This window comes from Coregonus clupeaformis, chromosome 19 (assembly GCF_020615455.1).
Source record: "Coregonus clupeaformis isolate EN_2021a chromosome 19, ASM2061545v1, whole genome shotgun sequence".
In the NCBI taxonomy this organism is placed as follows: Eukaryota; Metazoa; Chordata; class Actinopteri; order Salmoniformes; family Salmonidae; genus Coregonus; species Coregonus clupeaformis.
In genome coordinates, this window is record NC_059210.1 from 55,330,132 (window position 1) to 55,351,351 (window position 21,220).

General features: G+C 44.5%; 1 protein-coding gene across 1 annotated transcript in view; it reads left to right on the plus strand.

Annotated features, from left to right (window-relative positions):
• Positions 1 to 4,097: 4,097 nt before the first annotated feature.
• The window catches only part of LOC121532289 (protein O-mannosyl-transferase TMTC2), a 162,517-nt gene continuing 145,394 nt past the window's right edge, over positions 4,098 to 21,220 (plus strand). Inside the window, exon 1 of the mRNA XM_041838144.2 lies at positions 4,098 to 4,487. Coding sequence (XP_041694078.1) covers positions 4,405 to 4,487 — 83 coding nt within the window. The 5' untranslated portion in view covers positions 4,098 to 4,404. The remainder of the gene's footprint in view (positions 4,488 to 21,220) is intronic.

Sequence of the window (21,220 nt, forward strand, 5' to 3'; positions counted from 1 at the left end):
CCTTGTGAATGTTAACCTGTTTAAAGGTCTTACTCACATCGGCAACAGAGAGCGTGATCACACAGTCATCTGGAACATGCATGGTTCAGTGTTGCTTGCCTCGAAGCAAGCATAGAAGGCATTTAGCTCGTCTGGTAGGCTCGCGTCACTGGGCAGCTCGTGGCTGGGTTTCCCTTTGTAATCCGTGATAGTTTGCAAGCTCTTCCACATCCGACGAGCCGGTGTAGTAGGATTTCATCTTAGTCCTGTATTGACGCTTTGCCTGTTTGATGGTTAATCAGAAAGCGTAGTGGGATTTCTTATAAGTGTCCGGATTAGTGTCCCGCTCCTTGAAAGTGGCAGCTCTAGCATTTAGTTCTGTGCGGATTTTGCCTATAATCCATGGTTTCTGGTTGCGATATGTACGTACGGACATATGTACGTATGGTCACTTTTGGTAGATGGGTAAAAAAGCAGACATTACATTTAATATCCATTTGAGCATGGTGAAGTTATTAATTACACTTTGGAAGATGTATCAATACACCCAGTCACCACAAAGATAAAGGTGTCCTTCCTAACTCAGTTGCCGGAGAGGAAGGAAACCGCTCAGGGATTTCGCCATGACCTATGTCGCACTTCCGCATCTACGGTGAAAGGTGACAGCGCTAGAGCAGTGTTTGTCATTCCATGAGACATCCCAAAAATCGGTCTTCACACAAAATCGTCTGTAGCGTCCGAACGGTTTGGCCTAGAAACCACTATGAACCCTCTATGGAAAGTTGACTCTCACGAACACGATGGTGTTCTCCGTTTTGCTCTACAACCCCCACAAGCATATTGGGACTCATCTGAACTCGGTACAGATGATCTTCCAACTTCTGTCTGTAGCGTCCGAACAGTTTGGGCTACACACTAATATGACCCTTCTGTGCAAAGGTGAGACTCTGTAGGATGCCCACAGCCCTCACAAGACTCGTCTGAAGGTCCCTCGTTACCAGTTGAAAAAGTGAATGGAAGTATATAAGCAGAGTGTTTAGGACCAAAAATAAGGGGTTAAATACATGTAAAAAAAAATATATATATATAATAATAATTCCTTATCTTTCTTATATCTCTAAGATATAGGACAGACACTTCAGAACAAACTTCCTTTATTGTAATCTTATAGCCTACGCTACCGCATGGGGACTATCTGTTGTTCCATGTAGTGCATCTGTTATTCATTAAAAAAAACATGTAGTGCATCTGTTTTTACATCAAAAAAACAATTATATATTTTTTTGATACTTCAAGGGGTTTTAAAATTCAAAATCAAATAGCATATTCCTTGGTATGGCCTTCTTAAAACAATTCTATATAACTTATGTATATGCATGCGCTTAGCCAACCAACGTCACCATGACATCGCCTACAAGTGTGATCAGGGATTTCTATTGGAGAAGCAGTTTTAACCTATCTTCATACTAGTGGAGGCTCCTGAGGGGAGGACTGCTCATAATAATGGCTGGAACAGAGCCTGTGGAATGACGTCAAACACATGGAAACCATATGTTTGATGTATTTGATACCATTCCACTAATTCCACTCCAGCCATTATCACAAGCCCGTCCTCCCCAATTAAGGTGCCACCAGCCTCCTGTGCTTCATACTGTACTGTCTTTGGTATATACTTGCGAGCTACTCATTGACAGCCTGCGAGCTACCGGACATGCAGTCTTCTGCAAAGGTGCAAACTTTGGTAGGCTGATGGAAGGCTACTCTGAGTCAATGGCAGAATCTCAGTTGCATACTCCTCGCATCCTCTCTCCTTCTCAAAACCCATTGGACGAGAAAGCCCTCTGAGGCGAGGAGAGAGGACGCGAGCAATTTAGATTCTCCCAGAGGCTGCGATACAGTGAAGCCTAATCAGACATGCCTGTGCTCATCATGGTTCTTACAGGCAAAGTGAAATGACAAAATTTGCTCTTGGTGCACGCCTCTCAAATTATATGCAAGAACACCTTGAGTGCATCGGACATAATAATAATATGCCATTTAGCAGACGCTTTTATCCAAAGCGACTTACAGTCATGCGTGCATACATTTTTTGTGTATGGGTGGTCCCGGGGATCGAACCCACTACCTTGGCGTTACAAGCGCCGTGCTCTACCAGCTGAGCTACAGAGGACCACGACATGAAACAACGCTACAAATGTAATGGTACAACAAAATAGATCAACAATTGTCTTTTACAGGTGTCTTTTCATTTTTCCAGTGAGCAAAACCATTCATCTTGAGGCGACGGGGGAGGGGGTGCAAAGTGCAATCTGTTAATTATTATATATTATATCATTATATCATATATAAAATGGACATATCTATTTTATTACAGACTAGCTGAAAACATTACTAATCATTGAAAATGACAAATTACCCAATGGATCATGATACTTTTCTGGTAAAAAAGTGGGGGGTGCAAAAACATTTGTTTGCTCCTCTATTTTGAAAGTGGGGATGCAGATGCTGTGTTTGCTCCATTGCTCAAGGGCCTAAGTGCAGTGTACCATACTGGCCTCTTTGTCTATGGAGCACACTATGGAACACAGAGATTGATTCATTTTTTAGTTTTTCTCCTCTGTTCCCACTACTTTCTCTCATTCTCTCCATATCAAAACACTAAAATGGTTATATTATTCCAATAGTGCATACTGAAAACACTTGCTTTAGTGTAAAACACTTGATATAGTTGGAAGAATGACTGTGCTGCATTGCTTCAACGTTTGACTCCCTGTTGCTGAGGACAGTCAGTGTTGCTCTTCTTGCTGGGTGAGCCCTCTACTGGGCGTTTTTAAAGACCAATGGAAGCACTCGTCATAGTAGCCTGCAATGGCCACACAAAAAGTAAATGATTGCTGTAAAGACACCACGCCTGCCTTGATTCATACTAAAGAAATGGATCTGTTATAAATGTGTTATAACCATGTTGTACATTATGGATAGTAATAGGTCATTCAGATATTACGCCTACTTCCCCTGGAAATCCCAGTTATTTCCCAGGCGGTCATATTATTTCTCTGCCATTAGATTTCTTTAACACAATTTAACTTCAAATTATCTCCTGAGGTAGCGGACTGAACTCCACTCCATGGTGAAATAAGTTTCTGATGTTGGTGGTTGTATTTGATTAATGTTTATTGAAAAAGTATGGAAATAAATAAAGGCAAGTTTCAGTATTGACCTTGGGCGAATGGATGTAGTCAGAGCTAGATTCCACAAAGCCTGGTCTCTGCTCCACTCCGTTGGTGGAGTATTCTAATCAGAAACTTCATTCACCATGGAGTGGAGTTCAGTCTGCTTATAATATTGTTCATTGTCTTTTCTGCCTCAGGTTTATTGCAATTTAAGTGGAGTGTTTTGCCTCTGAAGGCAGGCCCCAATGGAATATTTACTACAGGGTTAACATGTTGTAACACTTTAGAGCAGACACCTGTCATTTCACAATCCTTAGTCTCTAATCAATATTCATTAGATGAATTTATATAAAACAAATCAAGTTTTGGTTGATTGGTTATTTAAGAGGAATGAATAACAACCATTATGCCATTTCAGATTTTATAATCCAATAATCAACAGACATTTGAAGCCTAAATAACAAATGTTTTGTATCCTTGTGGGTCAGTAGTTCTATTCAATGAGGTTAAATTATATTTATATATATTTTTTTAATGGTTGCAGCAGAGGGCAGATCAAACCTAGTGCATGCCTGGCGCGGTGTGGCCCTAACCAAGTACTGTTTATAGCCTGCTGCTCGGATTAAAACCAGATTATGGGACTATGCTGTGTATACAAAGAACTCTCCAGAGGGTGGAAAACACTGGCGCGACCGGTGTAACTGTTCCTTCAAGTCAAGAATGGCATATTCACACTCATAAGGGGCTATATAATCACGGCTAGAATACACATTGAAAGGCGATGGGGATACCAGCGGTTCGCAATCAAGAGGTGTGCCATCACCATGCAGTCTAGCCTAATCCTCAAATCATCAGCATCCTTTCTTCTATTCACTGTGGGGAGGATGGGCATCGCACATGCGCAGAAGATCCTTTGAACCACACGCGGCTCAATCACGACGTTTATCCAGCGGACCACTCACTATGCTTCATACGAGCAGTCTTGTAGGGAAGGCGTGCAAATGCAGTTAAAGAAACCGTAAATGCTGGCGGTTTTGCTCTATTTCGTGTCGGATCAAAGCTCTAGCTCAAAATGGGTTAGAAGGAGGATGCCTGGATTATCCACTTTCAACACTTTGCGAGGATGGGGAATTGGAATTTCTGTTTTCGTAGAGACATCTTGACAAAGACGGAGACAGAGAATAGAGATCGGATTTGAGATCTATCTCCACTGTTCTTCTTCGTTTTCTTTTCTTGTTTTCTTTTTTGAGAAATGATTGCAGAATTCGTGTGCAGCGCTGTGGCTTTGGTCCTCTATGTCAACACTCTGGGCGCCGATTTCTGCTACGATGACAGGTAAATGAATGAATGAGAGATAACGCCCGCGTCCGATGGCATTGCTGTTCTGCCCATACTGTCATACAATACAATGGTTTTGCATAATGGTAGCGTATTGCTTGGCATAGTAAGAAATGTGTTCACATTTCTAGACAACATTTCGCGGGAGCGTACGGAATGGCAGGCCGATGGAGGGTGACTTCTCTTAGCTCTGTGTTGGCTGCAAGGTCTCCGTAAACAGCAGGCACTTGCTTGCCAGTACACAGTGTCACTGCATCAAGTTTGAATCCTGAGAGGATGATACATTGTTGCAGGCAAAATTAACCTAACGCTTCAAAATTAATAGGGGAGTAATTTGATACATTGTAACTCCAGAATTTCACGCTATAGTTGCACAAGGCAACACCACGTCCATGGCACAGCACTAAAATAAAACCGTTATCATGACCACGTCTGTTCATATTACGTGTGAACCAGTCCTATTTGTTAGGGGCTGTGCTGTCCCGAGAAACAGGTGAATAATATTTTCTGAATATCATTATTCTAACAGACAGTGATTGATGATCCCAAACAAATTAAATAAACCAATCCTTTTTTAAATAGGCAATAGGACATGTATTATCTGAAACAAAATATAACCAGCGAGCTTTATTAGGCAGACTAAAACATTGATCAATTGATCAATTCTCAAGTGGTTCATGCTCCATTGAAAAGTAAGTGTCTTAAAAAGTGGAGATGCGTTCAGTTCAGTCTGTTGTAGGCTGTGCTGCACCGTGAAAATGAATTTGCCTCCAGAGAAAGAACATTTCTCCTGGGCCTGAGAATTTATTGTGCCAAACAGATTTAAGTACCTGTAATGACTAAAGATCTTAACACAACACCTTTGCACTTTTCTTTTACCAACTGCTGTCTGCTATAGGCCTTCTTCTGGGCAGTTAAACCACTATGGCCTCAGTATAATAGCTTGGTTGTTTGATTTATTAATTGATTGATTCATAATTTAAATAAAATATTTTAACTTGTAACGCCTGATGTCTAAATGTACATCATGTGTTTCTTTCAAACTTACCTGGTGGTCTATGGTAAGTAAGTGATGCAGTGTACTAAATGTGAGGCTTATAGTGTAGTGCCAATGCCAATGTATTACATTTCAATCTTTTGGTCAGTAGCCTAACTGCTTATAAATGGTTTGATACATGTTGTGTATTTGGACAGCTATGCCCTATAGGAAATTAAGTTATTAGTACAAGAGCTACTGTTTCTATGGATGCATTGAGACCATTAAAATGTAGCCTGGGGATGCTGTTCAGTGAGCTTAAATCTACTGCACTCATGCCAAGTGGTATGTTCAGTTGATGTTTTTTTTTTTAATGTTTTATTTTCACATACACCGGATAGGCGCAGTGAAATGTGTTGTTTCACATGGTCAGCCATAGTAGTACAGCGCCCCTGGAGCGAATTAGGGTTAAGGGCTTTGCTCAAGGGCACATCGGCAGATTTTTCACCTTGTCGGCTCGGGTATTCGAACCAACAACCAAAGTTTCATTGTAATCTTATAGCCTACGTTTTTGCGATGGAGTCATACACTTATACAGGAGTATACGCCTTTGTACTTTGTGCTCAGGACACTGTCACTCATGTGACAGCACTGGTGTTCAGTTTTCATAAATCTGCCTGGGAGTGGCTGCAATGTGGAGAGGTGAAGGCTACCACTGACTGCTGCAAGATCACTGGGATGTGTCAGTGTACACATGATACATTTCAGCCTCCAGGTTGTAGTGTGTGTGTGCGTGCATGTGTGTGTGCTGCACGCACCCGCATGTGAACATAATATCATCCATTTTAAACAAATGGCCGTTGTAATAATAGTCTAACTTCTGACAAACCCACTATTTTACTGTGCCGAACCCCAAACCATATCAAATGCTAATTGTTTATGAGATAGCACATACTAACTATCCTATCTGTTTTTAGCGCTGGCATTTTGTTCAGACTTGTACAGTATGTAATTAGTAGGCATTATCAAATCAAATTTGATTTGTCACATGCGCCGAATACAACAGGTGTAGACCTTACAGTGAAATGCTTACTTACAAGCCCTTAACCAACAATGCAGTTTTAAGAAAAATAAGTGTCAAGTAAAAAATAGATAAGTAGATAATATAAATAACAAATAATTAAAGAGCAGCAGTAAAATAACAGTAGCGAGGCTATATACAGGGGGTACCGGTACAGAGTCAATGTGCGGGGGCACCGGTTAGTCGAGGTAATTGCGGTAATATGTACATGTAGGTATAGTTAAAGTGACTATGCATAGATAGTAAACAGAGAGTAGCAGCAGCGTACAAGAAGGAGTGGGGGGGACACAATGCAAATAGTCCGGGTAGCCGTTTGATTAGCTGTTCAGGAGTCTTATGGCTTGGGGGTAGAAGCTGTTAAGAAGCCTTTTGGACCTAGACTTGGCGCTCCGGTACCGCTTGCCGTGCGGTAGCAGAGAGAACAGTCTATGACTAGGGTGGCTGTAGTCTTTGACCATTTTTAGGGCCTTCCTCTGACACCGCCTGATATAGAGGTCCTGGATGGCAGGAAGCTTGGCCCCAGTGATGTACTGGGCCGTACGCACTACCCTCTGTGGTGCCTTGCGGTCTTGCGGTCGGAGGCCGAGCAGTTGCCATACCAGCTAGTGATGCAACCATTAGTGAGGTGGCATCCTGACTTGTTAACGTGTGATTTGAGAAGGAGCAGATGTGATATAATAATGGGAAAGGGGCTTTATGATGGCTGATATCATGTGCGTGAGCTCACTTTTTTGGGAGAACTGAATTTAAACCATAAACCTGAAAACTGTCTTATAAGGACCATATCGGATCGGATAGCACTCATGTTGATAAAACAAGTTTACTGGAGAACGGAGACCAAGTAGAGACTTTCGGACAAGGTGGATAATTGTATAATATGAGGCAGTTTATTCAGAGGTAAAGATATCTGTAAATAGCGTGCACGGACCCGTTCGTCAACCTCGTAGGGAGATATCTGAGAGAGCGAGCCCCTAAACATTGTGTGCTGACATTTTATACAATAAAATAAAGTAGGTTGATTCTAGTAGTTCTGATCTTCTGATTGCTCCTGATGAGTTGGTCGAGGTCACTTCCATTGCATTGGCTCTGAGTCGGGTTCTCTGTCTTCAGATGTTCAGCCTAAGAGAAGGGGTTTTTTGTGTGTGTGTGCTTAACAATGATGATGTGTGTGTGTGTGTGTGTGCGTGTGTGTATGTGTGTGTGTGTGTGTGTGTGTGTATGTGTGTGTGTGTGTATGTGTGTGTATGTGTGTGTGTGTGTATGTGTGTATGTTTAACAATGATGATGTGTGTGTGTGTGTGTGTGTGTATGTGTGTGTGTGTGTGGGGGGTGTGTGTGTGTATGTCCTCAGAGCAATAACTTGTGAGTTGGGAGAACTGAGAGACCTATGGCGTGGGTGTTGTCCATAGCCACCTGCTGATAAGGCCGACAAGATAGAAGTCTTTGTGCATTGTATTAAATCCAAAGGCCCAACACAAGATGGGTCATGCACAAGATTTTAGTCAGACCAAGCTATAACATTATATATATTTACTACGACACTCATCAGAATAATATTTTAGGTAATTTCAATTTCGGTTTAAATCTTTTAACATGACAATCTGTTATCTATACCTTTAGGCTACATGTAGTTGTGCACTTAACAACCCAATTTCTTAAATTATAAATTGCAAGGAATCAAATATGGATATTTTGTCACAATGTGTAATACATCCATTCTCCTCTCGAAATTCAGAAAGCAATTTTGGACACTAGTTGAGAAACCCCAAGTGCATTAACGTAACTCAGCTAATGATTAAAAGTTTAAATCCAATGTGGCAGTTGCGTGTTGAGCATAGCCAGGAGGGTGGCTGACAGCATGCCACATGAGGATTTCCCATCGATCTGCTCGTGGGGTCTTGTTGCTCAGGAATACATCATTATACTGCTCTTGTTACTTTCAGTTGTATTCTTGAGAAAATAGAGCCTACAAGAATGGAGTGCTCTGCCTGCTTTGATGAATGTAGGGTTTGCTGAGTCAGATGTCTATAGGACAACCCTGATTTTTTAATTTTTAATTTAACCTTTATTTAACTAGGCAAGTCAGTTAAGAACAAATTCTTATTTACAATGACGGCCTAACCCGGGCCAAACCCGGACGACACTGGGCCAATTGTGCGCTGCCCCATGGGACTCCCAATCACGGCCGGTGACCCAGATGAAAGGTCACTGGTTTTACTGGTTGATTTAAGTCACCTTCCACATACCAGTTGTTATACATTGCAACTCGTCATGGTCTAAGTTACCAACACCATAACTACACGTTTTGTGCGATGTGTTTGCTAGCCTAGCACCAAAGATAACTCTTCTATGGAGGAATGCAGGGGCCTCACAAGGCTTTCTTCTGTCAATGCTCTCACCACCACCACCAACTCCCTGCACAAACAGCCCAGCCTTGAGGAGTGGACAATTACTCCATTATGTGGCGTCAGAATCAACCCTGGGAGTTCTCCATCTGGGCACGGTCATCATTATCACACAGAGCCTTGACACCTGGATGACAACATAGTGAGTCATACGTCATACGTGTCGTTCATATCTCTGTCTATTGCTATAATCCTGAGACCTTTACCACCGATAGGAGTGAATAGGTTTGTGTCAGGAGAGAAATATTGCCCAATTTCTTTCTCTGACTTGCTATGAACCTGTCCAGATGCGTTTGATGTATGACCCTGCAGAAAAAGAATGTTCTGCGCTCTGCAGGTTTTGGGAACATGGCTAAGGCATTAGCTGCATCGTCAGCATTATTGTTGGTGATTGGATTTATGTTGCAAACACATCCGTTACTTTGTTTGAATGGTACTGAACTGAATCAAAGGGAAATGTGGAGGACATGAGTAGGAAAATAAAGCTGTTCTCCTGCGTCAGCCCTGAGGGAGTTGATCAACTTAATGTCTTAGAAAACAGCTATAGAGATTCATATTTTTCAGAAGGCCTACAAGCTCTTTTCTGAAATATTGTTGACAATTTCATGATGAAATGAGAGCTTTGATCTGAAAGTACTATACCCTTCATGGTACATAAGAGTTACAGTATCACTATATTGTTTGAGTTATCTCTTGTCATGGCTGATATGAAGTCCCTTGCTCTACTTCAACAATGCTGCATGGCACACAACTCTGATTCAGCTAAAATGTGTTAGGATGGTGATATACAAATGTGTGAATGACAATGCTGTATGGCACACAACTCTGATTCAGTTTGTTATTGAAGACAGAGACTTCCTGAGCATTGCTGTGGCCTGACAGAGAGGGGAGGGGATGCAGTCAAAGCATGTAGCACTGCAGTCAGATGATGTGTGCTGGGACTTGATGGCCAGAGCGTCAAATGCTTCAGGTCATTGACACACAAGGTTAGTCGATATAGACTCCCTCAGTTGGGAGGAGACAGTGGAATACCAAAATTCCTAGACTCCTCATTTGGGAATTGACCTGTTTGTGTCTGATAAAGTAGAAATATGTGGATAATTACAATAATATTTTCACAGATATAAAGCACTGCTTAGAGGTAGGATTAATATTTGTTATTTCCGACATGTTCTTACTTTGTGTTCAGAACGGATTCATGGTCCATAGTTCCTGCCTGCCCAGTAATCTGTTATTTATAAATAGCCTTGACATGTACTGTATGTTCCCAGTCTTCCACGTATTGCGTTAAGGAGTGGTAGAGTGGCTCAAACTACAATGAATCACTTTGTTTGATGACTCACGCCTTTAAGTAGCTTTCTGTCAATTAACAACCTCTGCCTCTTATAGTGTACTCAGAGTGCTGTGTGTGTGTGTTCAAAGTTTTATTGTCACGTGCACAAATACAGTGAAATGCCTTTCCTGCTTGCTCTTTCCCAGCAATGCAGTAATCAATATCAGTGGTAGTACTATAAAAAAAGGTCAAGTATAACAAAAACACACGCAAAATAGAAATAAGAAGAACACGTGAAAGTAAGTGAGCCATATACAGGGTCAGTTCCAGGGTCAGTAGTTATATACAGGGTCAGTTCCAGGGTCAGTAGCTATATACAGGTCAGTTCCAGGGTCAGTTCCAGGGTCAGTAGCTATATACAGGGTCAGTTCCAGGGTCAGTAGCTATATACAGGGTCAGTTCCAGGGTCAGTAGCTATATACAGGGTCAGTTCCGGGGTCAGTAGCTATATACAGGGTCAGTTCCAGGGTCAGTAGCTATATACAGGGTCAGTTCCAGGGTCAGTAGCTATATACAGGGTCAGTTCCAGGGTCAGTAGCTATATACAGGGTCAGTTCCAGGGTCAGTAGCTATATACAGGGTCAGTTCCAGGGTCAGTAGCTATATACAGGGTCAGTTCCAGGGTCAGTAGCTATATACAGGGTCAGTTCCAGGGTCAGTAGCTATATACAGGGTCAGTTCTAGGGTCAGTAGCTATATACAGGGTCAGTTCTGGGGTCAGTGCCAATACCCTATTTACAATGTGCAGGGATACTGGAGTGGTAGGGGTAGATATGTATAGGGGTAAAGTAATTACGCATCAGGATATATGATAAACAGAGTAGCAGCAGCGTATATGATGATTGTATGTTAGTGTGTGTGTAGAGTCAGTAGGAATGTGTGTTATGTGTGTGTGAGAAAATGAATGTGTGTGTGTGTTGGAATGTGAGTGAGTGTGTGAGTGTGCATAAAGTCAGTGCAGAAATACAAATAAAATAGAAGGGTCAATGCAGATAGTCCGGGTAGCCATTTTGTTAGTCTGTGTGTGTGAGTATAGCCTATCTACTCTTCCCCTCCTGGGTCGTCTGTCCGTGTGAGGCTGCCTGAGCCCTGTAAATAGCTCTGGCTGGCCCTGGTTGGGTTTCTGTGGTACTGCTGTCTGGGCTGGCTCTGCTCTGCTCTGCTCTGCTCCGGCCCTGCCTGTAGTGTCCATCCAGTGGGATAGAATGGGCCAGCCTGCCCCAGCCCAACTCCAGCCCGCCCCAGCCCAAGCCCCAGCCCCAGCGCTGTGGTAATGTAACTAGCCCAAGAGCCCAAGGGCGTCAACCTAACAGTCTGAGCATATCTCCCTCAGTCTCTCCCAGTGCTCTGTAATTAGTGGAAGCCTCCAGAGTGGGGTGGATACACGGATGGCAGACAAGGCATGCAAGGCCTCCCGCTCTAATCCTCTGTCGGCTGCAGCCAGATGGTCGCGTTTGCGAAGCGTTGAGGGTTTTTCTCCCCTGTGTCCTTGGGTTTGAGGTGGAGTCAAGAGGAACATGTTCAGTGCAGCCAGGATGGAGATGTCAGTGTTTGCCAGATGACAGATAGTCTGAGCGATTAAGCCATCTAAGAGGTCCATGTGAGAGGAGTCCTTTGTATTGTTCACACATTGACACCTGTAAAATTTTTTATGTGCTTTGGGGTTTCTTTGAACGCCATTGAGACTCTGAAGATTTTGATATGTTCTCTTATTTCAATGGTTTACCATACAATACGATATCCTTCCATGCTATTATTAGGCCTATCGCTTGCGACTTCCAGTTATTGAGTCCTGCAGTTATTGTTCCCTTTATGCGAGTGCTTAGAAGTTGGCTTCAATTGTGATCAGACAGACGATTTCTCATCTATAGCCTAAAAAGATCAGCATAGTTCCGACCAAAGATACATGGGTTGACTTCACTTCATAACTGTATTTTCCAGCAGACATGAAGATGTTATTTTCACTCTCGCCACAAATGCGAGTCTAAAAAGCTTTCAGTATTTGTTGCTAAAAATACTATTAATAGGAGGTTTCAGTATGTTGTGCATTGCTTCAGTTTCCCACAAACCCACATAATTACTTGAAACATTTTAGCCTTGGATACGATCAGTTCACTTTTAGGTCATGGGAAACAGTTGACTAGATACGATGCACATTTTTCTAACTGTCATAAACCTCTGAATACGATTTGAGGAGACATTGGTATTTCACTTGACAAACTGACTTCATTTAAAAGCACTGGCCCTCATTCTACATTTCCTGAGCTGCGGTAGCAAGAATAGCTCAAATACCTGCAGTGAGATTCCATTGAAATTAACAATCGAATCGCATAACATTTAGAAACATTTGCTCAATATTCCAAGTTTGAACATGAGAATATGTTGTGTCGATGCACTTTACAGCACATAGTCAGGCTCAACGTGGAATGACAGGAAAGGAGGGAGGGATTGGGGCTACACGTCACACAACAACACTGTTAACTAACTCAGGGGTATTTTTTACTGCCGTTCCCTTCTGGGTCACTGCCTCTCTCAGTGACTGTCAACATTATTACATGTGATGGCAGCTCCCACTGGGTTATCTGGTGTGACTCTGCCGCGCTGAGGTGAACTTTCTCAGTCATAATCCCCCTGAGCTCTCACTGTCTAAGCACTGCTTCAGGTGATCCAACCTGGAATTGGGATAGAAAAATCAAGGGCGTTGTGGAGAGTAATAACCTTTTGGATAGGTATCTACTGTGTAATAACATATTATATATTATATATTTTTATTATTATATATTATATATTTTTTTACATAATTTCAAAGTGACATAACCTCTGTAATGTATCACTGTAGGTTGATTAAAAACAGTAGTGGAAAATATCAAGTGCTTATCAATTACAAGTAAATTATCTTTGGACTTTTAATTAATTATTGATGGCATTTAACATAATGAAGGTTTTCCAGAGATGCCACCAGAAAGCCATAACCACCATGGTCCAGATGGTGTCTAGACTTAGGTCTTAAGATAGGGGACATCCATCCATCGGGATAGACTTGGACCATTCTGCTGCCTCTGTGATTGCCTGGGCAGATGATTGTCGTGTGAGATGCAGTAGGAATAGGGTGAGTGTGGGTTGGCCTGATCAGTCACTGCCCACCGGTTCATGAAAGACCCTGTGCACAGACGGACAGCCTCACAGTCAGTACTCCCAAATTAAGCAGGCCTGGATGCTTTGTAATCATCCTAAGGCACCCACAGAGATGAGAAATGGGCCATATGTAGTTGTCGGGTTTACTGCTCTGTGGTGGACAGCATTAAAGATTAACTTGAACCATGCTACACAAGAGTTTAATCGGCGCCCTCTTTGCTTTTTCACAATCTCTTTGTTGGCTATTTAATTATAGCCAACAGATTATCTCTCCAAATGTATCATGTGGTGCCCTCACTACCCCCTTGACACACACACGAACACACACACACACACACACACACACACACACACACACACACACACACACACACACACACACACACACACACACACACACACCCCCACACACACACACAGACTACTCATAATCATCTTAGACACTTAAGATGGAACAGAAGATTTGATCAACCAGCACGAAAATTCTTCACATGGGCAGCAGTGCATTGCAAAAGATGCAAGAGTATGTGACATAAGTACTTAAGCTGCCAAAAGAACACTTGAAGCTTGTCTGGGTAAAAATCATGTTTTTGGAAAAGCTGCTTGGTCAAAGAGTAGAACCCTTGCAGCACACTCTCCACAATGTCAGAAGGGAGGCCCCCCTCAGTAAAGGTTTGGTGTAGTGCAGGGATCATCAACTAGATTCAGCCGTGGGCCGATTTTTTTCTTGAGCGGATGGTAAGCGGGCCAGAAACATAATTGCAAATAATTTGTAGACTGCAAATTGACCACAAGAAGACCAAATAGATATAACATTTGACTTAAACAGAATCATTTCAAACCTTGCTTACATTTGTATACAATCACATATACAGTGGGGAGAACAAGTATTTGATACACTGCCGATTTTGCAGGTTTTCCTACTTACAAAGCATGTAGAGGTCTGTAATTTTTATCATAGGTACACTTCAACTGTGAGAGACGGAATCTAAAACAAAAATCCAGAAAATCACATTGTATGATTTTTAAGTAATTAATTTGCATTTTATTGCATGACATAAGTATTTGATCACCTACCAACCAGTAAGAATTCCGGCTCTCACAGACCTGTTAGTTTTTCTTTAAGAAGCCCTCCTGTTCTCCACTCATTACCTGTATTAACTGCACCTGTTTGAACTCGTTACCTGTATAAAAGACACCTGTCCACACACTCAATCAAACAGACTCCAACCTCTCCACAATGGCCAAGACCAGAGAGCTGTGTAAGGACATCAGGGATAAAATTGTAGACCTGCACAAGGCTGGGATGGGCTACAGGACAATAGGCAAGCAGCTTGGTGAGAAGGCAACAACTGTTGGCGCAATTATTAGAAAATGGAAGAAGTTCAAGATGACGGTCAATCACCCTCGGTCTGGGGCTCCATGCAAGATCTCACCTCGTGGGGCATCAATGATCATGAGGAAGGTGAGGGATCAGCCCAGAACTGCACGGCAGGACCTGGTCAATGACCTGAAGAGAGCTGGGACCACAGTCTCAAAGAAAACCATTAGTAACACACTACGCCGTCATGGATTAAAATCCTGCAGCGCACGCAAGGTCCCCCTGCTCAAGCCAGCGCATGTCCAGGCCTGTCTGAAGTTTGCCAATGACCATCTGGATGATCCAGAGGAGGAATGGGAGAAGGTCATGTGGTCTGATGAGACAAAAATAGAGCTTTTGGTCTAAACTCCACTCGCCGAGTTTGGAGGAAGAAGAAGGATGAGTACAACCCCAAGAACACCATCCCAATCGTGAAGCATGGAGGTGTAAACATCATTCTTTGGGGATGCTTTTCTGCAAAGGGGACAGGATGACTGCACCGTATTGAGGGGAGGATGGATGGGGCCATGTATCGCGAGATCTTGGCCAACAACCTCCTTTCCTCAGTAAGAGTATTGAAGATGGGTCGTGGCTGGGTCTTCCAGCATGACAACGACCCGAAACACACAGCCAGGGCAACTAAGGAGTGGCTCCGTAAGAAGCATCTCAAGGTCCTGGAGTGGCCTAGCCAGTCTCCAGACCTGAACCCAATAGAAAATCTTTGGAGGGAGCTGAAAGTCCGTATTGCCCAGCGACAGCCCCGAAACCTGAAGGATCTGGAGAAGGTCTGTATGGAGGAGTGGGCCAAAATCCCTGCTGCAGTGTGTGCAAACCTGGTCAAGACCTACAGGAAACGTATGATCTCTGTAATTGCAAACAAAGGTATCTGTACCAAATATTAAGTTCTGCTTTTCTGATGTATCAAATACTTATGTCAAGCAATAAAATGCAAATTAATTACTTAAAAATCATACAATGTGATTTTCTGGATTTTTTAGATTCCGTCTCTCACAGTTGAAGTGTACCTATGATAAAAATTACAGACCTCTACATGCTTTGTAAGTAGGAAAACCTGCAAAATCGGCAGTGTATCAAATACTTGTTCTCCCCACTGTATCTCTCTATTATGCGTGGGAATACTTTGGAACAGATTTCCAAAATTAAAATCACTTGGAGCTGATTTGCTGGTGTTTTTACAGTCTTTTATGTCACAAAAAATATATATATATACAGTTGAAGTCTGAAGTTTACGTACACTTAGGTTGGAGTCATTAAAACTCGTTTTTCAACCACTCCACAAATATCTTGTTAACAAACTATAGTTTTGGCAAGTCAGTTAGGACATCTACTTTGTGCATGACACAAGTAATTTTTCCAACAATTGTTTACAGACAGATTATTTCACTTATAATTCACTGTATCACAATTCCAGTGGGTCAGAAGTTTACATACACTAAGTTGACTGTGCCTTTAAACAGCTTGGGAAATTCCAGAGAATGATGTCATGGCTTTAGAAGCTTCTGATAGGCTAATTGACATCATTTGAGTCAATTGGAGGTGTACCTGTGGATGTATTTCAAGGCCTACCTTCAAACTCAGTGCCTCTTTGCTTGACATCATTGTAAAATCAAAAGAAATCAGCCAAGACCTCAGAAAAAAAATGGTAGACCTCCACAAGTCTGGTTCATCCTTGGGAGCAATTTCCAAACGCCTGAAGGTACCACGGGGGTGGCAGCATCATGCTGTGGGGGTGATTTGCTGCAGGAGGGACTGGTGCACTTCACAAAATAGATGGCATCATGAGGAAGGAAAATTATGTGGATATATTGAAGCAACATCTCAAGACATCAGTCAGGAAGTTAAAGCTTGGTCGCAAATGGGTCTTCCAAATGGACAATGACCCCAAGCATACTTCCAAAGTTGTGGCAAAATGGCTTAAGGACAACAAAGTCAAGGTATTGGAGTGGCCATCACAAAGTCCTGACCTCAATCCTATAGAACATTTGTGGGCAGAACTGAAAAAGCGTGTGCGAGCAAGGAGGCCTACAAACCTGACTCAGTTACACCAGCTCTGTCAGGAGGAATGGGCCAAAATTCACCCAACTTATTGTGGGAAGCTTGTGGAAGGCTACCCGAAACGTTTGACCCAAGTTAAACAATTTAAAGGCAATGCTACCAAATACTAATTGAGTGTATGTAAACTTCTGACCCACTGGGAATGTGATGAAAGAAATAAAAGCAGAAAATAAATCATTCTCTCTACTATTATTCTGACATTTCACATTCTTAAAATACATTTGTGATCCTACCTGACCTAAAACAGGATTTTTCTAGAATTTTTCTACGATTAAATGTCAGGAATTGTGAAAAACAGAGTTTAAATGCATTTGGCTAAGGTGTATGTAAACTTCCGACTTCAACTGTATATACACTGCTCAAAAAAATAAAGGGAACACTTAAACAACACAATGTAACTCCAAGTCAATCACACTTCTGTGAAATCAAACTGTCCACTTAGGAAGCAACACTGATTGACAATAAATTTCACATGCTGTTGTGCAAAAAAAACAGGTGGAAATTATAGGCAATTAGCAAGACACCCCCAATAAAGAAGTGGTTCTGCAGGTGGTGACCACAGACCACTTCACAGTTCCTATGCTTCCTGGCTGATGTTTTGGTCACTTTTGAATGCTGGCGGTGCTTTCACTCTAGTGGTAGCATGAGACGGAGTCTACAACCCACACAAGTGGCTCAGGTAGTGCAGCTCATCCAGGATGGCACATCAATGCGAGCTGTGGCAAGAAGGTTTGCTGTGTCTGTCAGCGTAGTGTCCAGAGCATGGAGGCGCTACCAGGAGACAGGCCAGTACATCAGGAGACGTGGAGGAGGCCGTAGAGGGCAACAACCCAGCAGCAGGACCGCTACCTCCACCTTTGTGCAGGTCAGTCATGGTGTGGGGTGGCATTTCTTTGGGGGACCGCACAGCCCTCCATGTGGTCGCCAGAGGTAGCCTGACTGCCATTAGGTACCGAGATGAGATCCTCAGACCCCTTGTAAGACCATATGCTGGTGCGGTTGGCCCTGGGTTCCTCCTAATGCAAGACAATGCTAGACCTCATGTGGCTGGAGTGTGTCAGCAGTTCCTGCAAAAGGAAGGCATTGATGCTATGGACTGGCCCGCCTGTTCCCCAGACCTGAATCCAATTGAGCACATCTGGGACATCATGTCTCGCTCCATCCACCAACGCCACTGTCCAGGAGTTGGCGGATGCTTTAGTCCAGGTCTGGGAGGAGATCCCTCAGGAGACCATCCGCCACCTCATCAGGAGCATGCCCAGGCGTTGTAGGGAGGTCATACAGGCACGTAGAGGCCACACACACTACTGAGCCTCATTTTGACTTGTTTTAAGGACATTACATAAAAGTTGGATCAGCCTGTAGTGTGGTTTTCCACTTTAATTTTGAGGATGACTCCAAATCCAGACCTCCATTGTCACGTTCGTTGAAGGACAGGACGGACCAAGGCGCAGCGTGATATGCAAACATGTTTATTACACAAATAAACACACAACAAAACAATAAACTAATGACATGTGAAGTCCTAAGGTAACACAACAAATCTTATACAGAACAAGATCCCACAACCCACTAGTGCCAATAGGCTGCCTAAGTATGGTCCCCAATCAGAGACAACAAGCGACAGCTGCCTCTGATTGGGAACCACACCGGCCAACATAGATCTAGACATACTAGACTTATAACATAGAAAATACAACATAGAAAATCACAACCTGACTCAACAAATAAGAGTCCCCAGAGTCAGGGCGTGACATCCATGGGTTGATAAATTTGATTTCCATTGATAATTTTTGTGTGATTTTGTTGTCAGCACATTCAACTATGTAAAGAAAAAAGTATTTAATAAGATTATTTCATTCATTCAGATCTAGGATGTGTTGTTTAAGTGTTCCCTTTATGCTGGTTAAGTGTGCCTTGAATTCTAAGTAAATCAGCGACAGTGTCACCAGCAAAGCACCCCCACACCATTACATTATTATTATTTTATTTTATTTTATTTTTACCTTTATTTAACTAGGCAAGTAAGTTAAGAACAAATTCTTATTTACAATGACGGCCTACACCGGCCAAACCCGGACGACGCTGGGCCAATTGTGCGCCGCCCTATGGGACTCCCAATCACGGCCGGTTGTGATACAGCCTGGAATCGAACCAGGGAGTCTGTAGTTGTGACACTCTGGCTCCATGGACTTTATTATTGAGCCAGGGTTGTTCATTTTCCTTGTTTGGGTGTATTTCTATGTTTGGTATTCTGGTTGTTTCATTTCTATGTGTGGTGATTGTTCGTGATTATTCAGGTGACTCCCAATCGGAGGTAGCAGTGACAGCTGTCGGCTCGTTATCTCTGATTGGGAGCCATATTTATACTGTGTGTTTTCTCGTGGGTATTGTGGGTTTTTGTTTCCCATGTTTCTGTCAGTGTTACAGAGGACTTCACTATCGTCATTTGTTGTTTTTTTGTGGTTGCTTTATTAAATAAAGTCATCATGTTCACTCCACGCGCTGCGTATTGGTCCGCTTCTTCAGACGATCGTGACAGAAAAACCCCACCATAGAAGGACCAGCAGCGTGTCCAGGAGCAAGACAGCTGGACATGGGAGGAAGCGCCTGGTAAGGAGCTTGAGAGGCTGGCGATGGCCCAGGTGGGCAAATCGTGGTCCTGGGAGGACATGCTCGGGGGCAAGGGACCTTGGGGGAAGATCAAGGCCCTGGCGAGAGAGGAGCAACGGCGTCCAGCAGGGCCATCATCGTTGGAAGGACGAGAGGCAACCCCAAAAAGTTTTTGGGGGGGCACATGGCTTGGACTGACGGGGCTAACGGAGGCAGAGAAGGGGCGAATTCAAGAGGCAACCAGGTTACGGGGTCACTGGCCAAAGTAGGGAAAGGAGGATGTAGAGGCACGCGTGAGAGACTGAGGGTGTGTTCCAGTCCGGTCCGGCCCGTTCCAGTTCCCGGGGGTAGAGCCAGTGGTGTGTGCCTCCAGCCCGGCCCGGCCTGTTCCGGCCACTCGCACCAGGGATACGGTGCGCTTCGCCAGCCCAGCCCGGCCTGTTCCGGCCACTCGCACCGGGATACGGTCGCGTCGCCAACCCTTTCCCACCAGTGCCTACACCACGCCCCAAGCCTCCTGTGTGTCTCCCGAGTCCTGTCGTCCTGTTGCTCTCTCCGCACTAGGCTTAATGTGAGTCCCCAGGGTCCAGCATGCCCTGTTCCGGCTCTCCGCACTAGCCCTTATGTGTGTCCCCAGGGCCAAGCATGCCCTGTTGCTGCTTCCCGCACTAGCCCTGAGATGCGTGTCCTCAGCCCGGTCCTCCAGTTCCGGCACCGCGCATCAGGCCTACGGTGCGTCCCCAGGGCCAAGCATGCCCTGTTGCTTCTCCCCGCACTAGCCCTGAGATGCGTGTCCTCAGCCCGGTAACTCCAGTTCCGGCACCACGCCACCAGGCCTACGGTGCGCCTCAGGCCGGCCAGAGTCTGCCGTCTGCCCAGCGGGCCTGAACTGTCCGTCTGCCCAACGCCGTCTGAACTGCCCGTCTGCCCAACGGCTCCTGAACTGCCCGTCTGCCACGGCGCCTGAACTGCCCGTCTGCCCAACGGCGCCTGAACTGTCCGTCTGCCCAGCCGTCTGAACTGCCCGTCTGCCCAACGCCGTCTGAACTGCCCGTCTGCCCAACGCCGTCTGAACTGTCCGTCTGCCCAACGCCGTCTGAACTGCCCGTCTGTACTGAGGCCTGCAAAGCCGCCCGTCTGCCATGAGCCTTCCAGAGCCGTCCGCCAGAAGCGGAGCCGCTAGAGACTCTCCGCCAGACAGGATCAGCCAGAGCCTTCCGCCCAGACAGGATCAGCCAGAGCCTTCCCGCCAGACAGGATCAGCCAGAGCCTTCCGCCAGACAGATCAGCCAGAGCCTTCCGCCAGACAGGATCAGCCAGAGCCTTCCGCCAGACAGGATCAGCCAGAGCCTTCCGCCAGACAGGATCAGCCAGAGCCTTCCACCAGACAGGATCAGCCAGAGCCTTCTGCCAGACAGGATCAGCCAGAGCCTTCTGCCAGACAGGATCAGCCAGAGCCTTCTGCCGGACAGGATCAGCCAGAGCCTTCTGCCAGACAGGATCAGCCAGAGCCTTCCGCCAGCCAGGATCCGCCAGAGCCGTCCAGCCAGGATCCGCCTGAGCCAGCCAGCCGGATCCCCAGCTAGTCAGGTACTGTCCCTTAGCCGGTGCTGCCCCTTAGTCGTGCCCCTTAGTCGGTCTGCCCCTTACCGGTGCTGCCCCTTAGCCCGGTGCTGCCCCTTAGCCGGTGCTGCCCCTTAGTCGGTGCTGCCCCTTGTCGGTGCTGCCTCTAAGTCGGTGCTGCCCTTAGT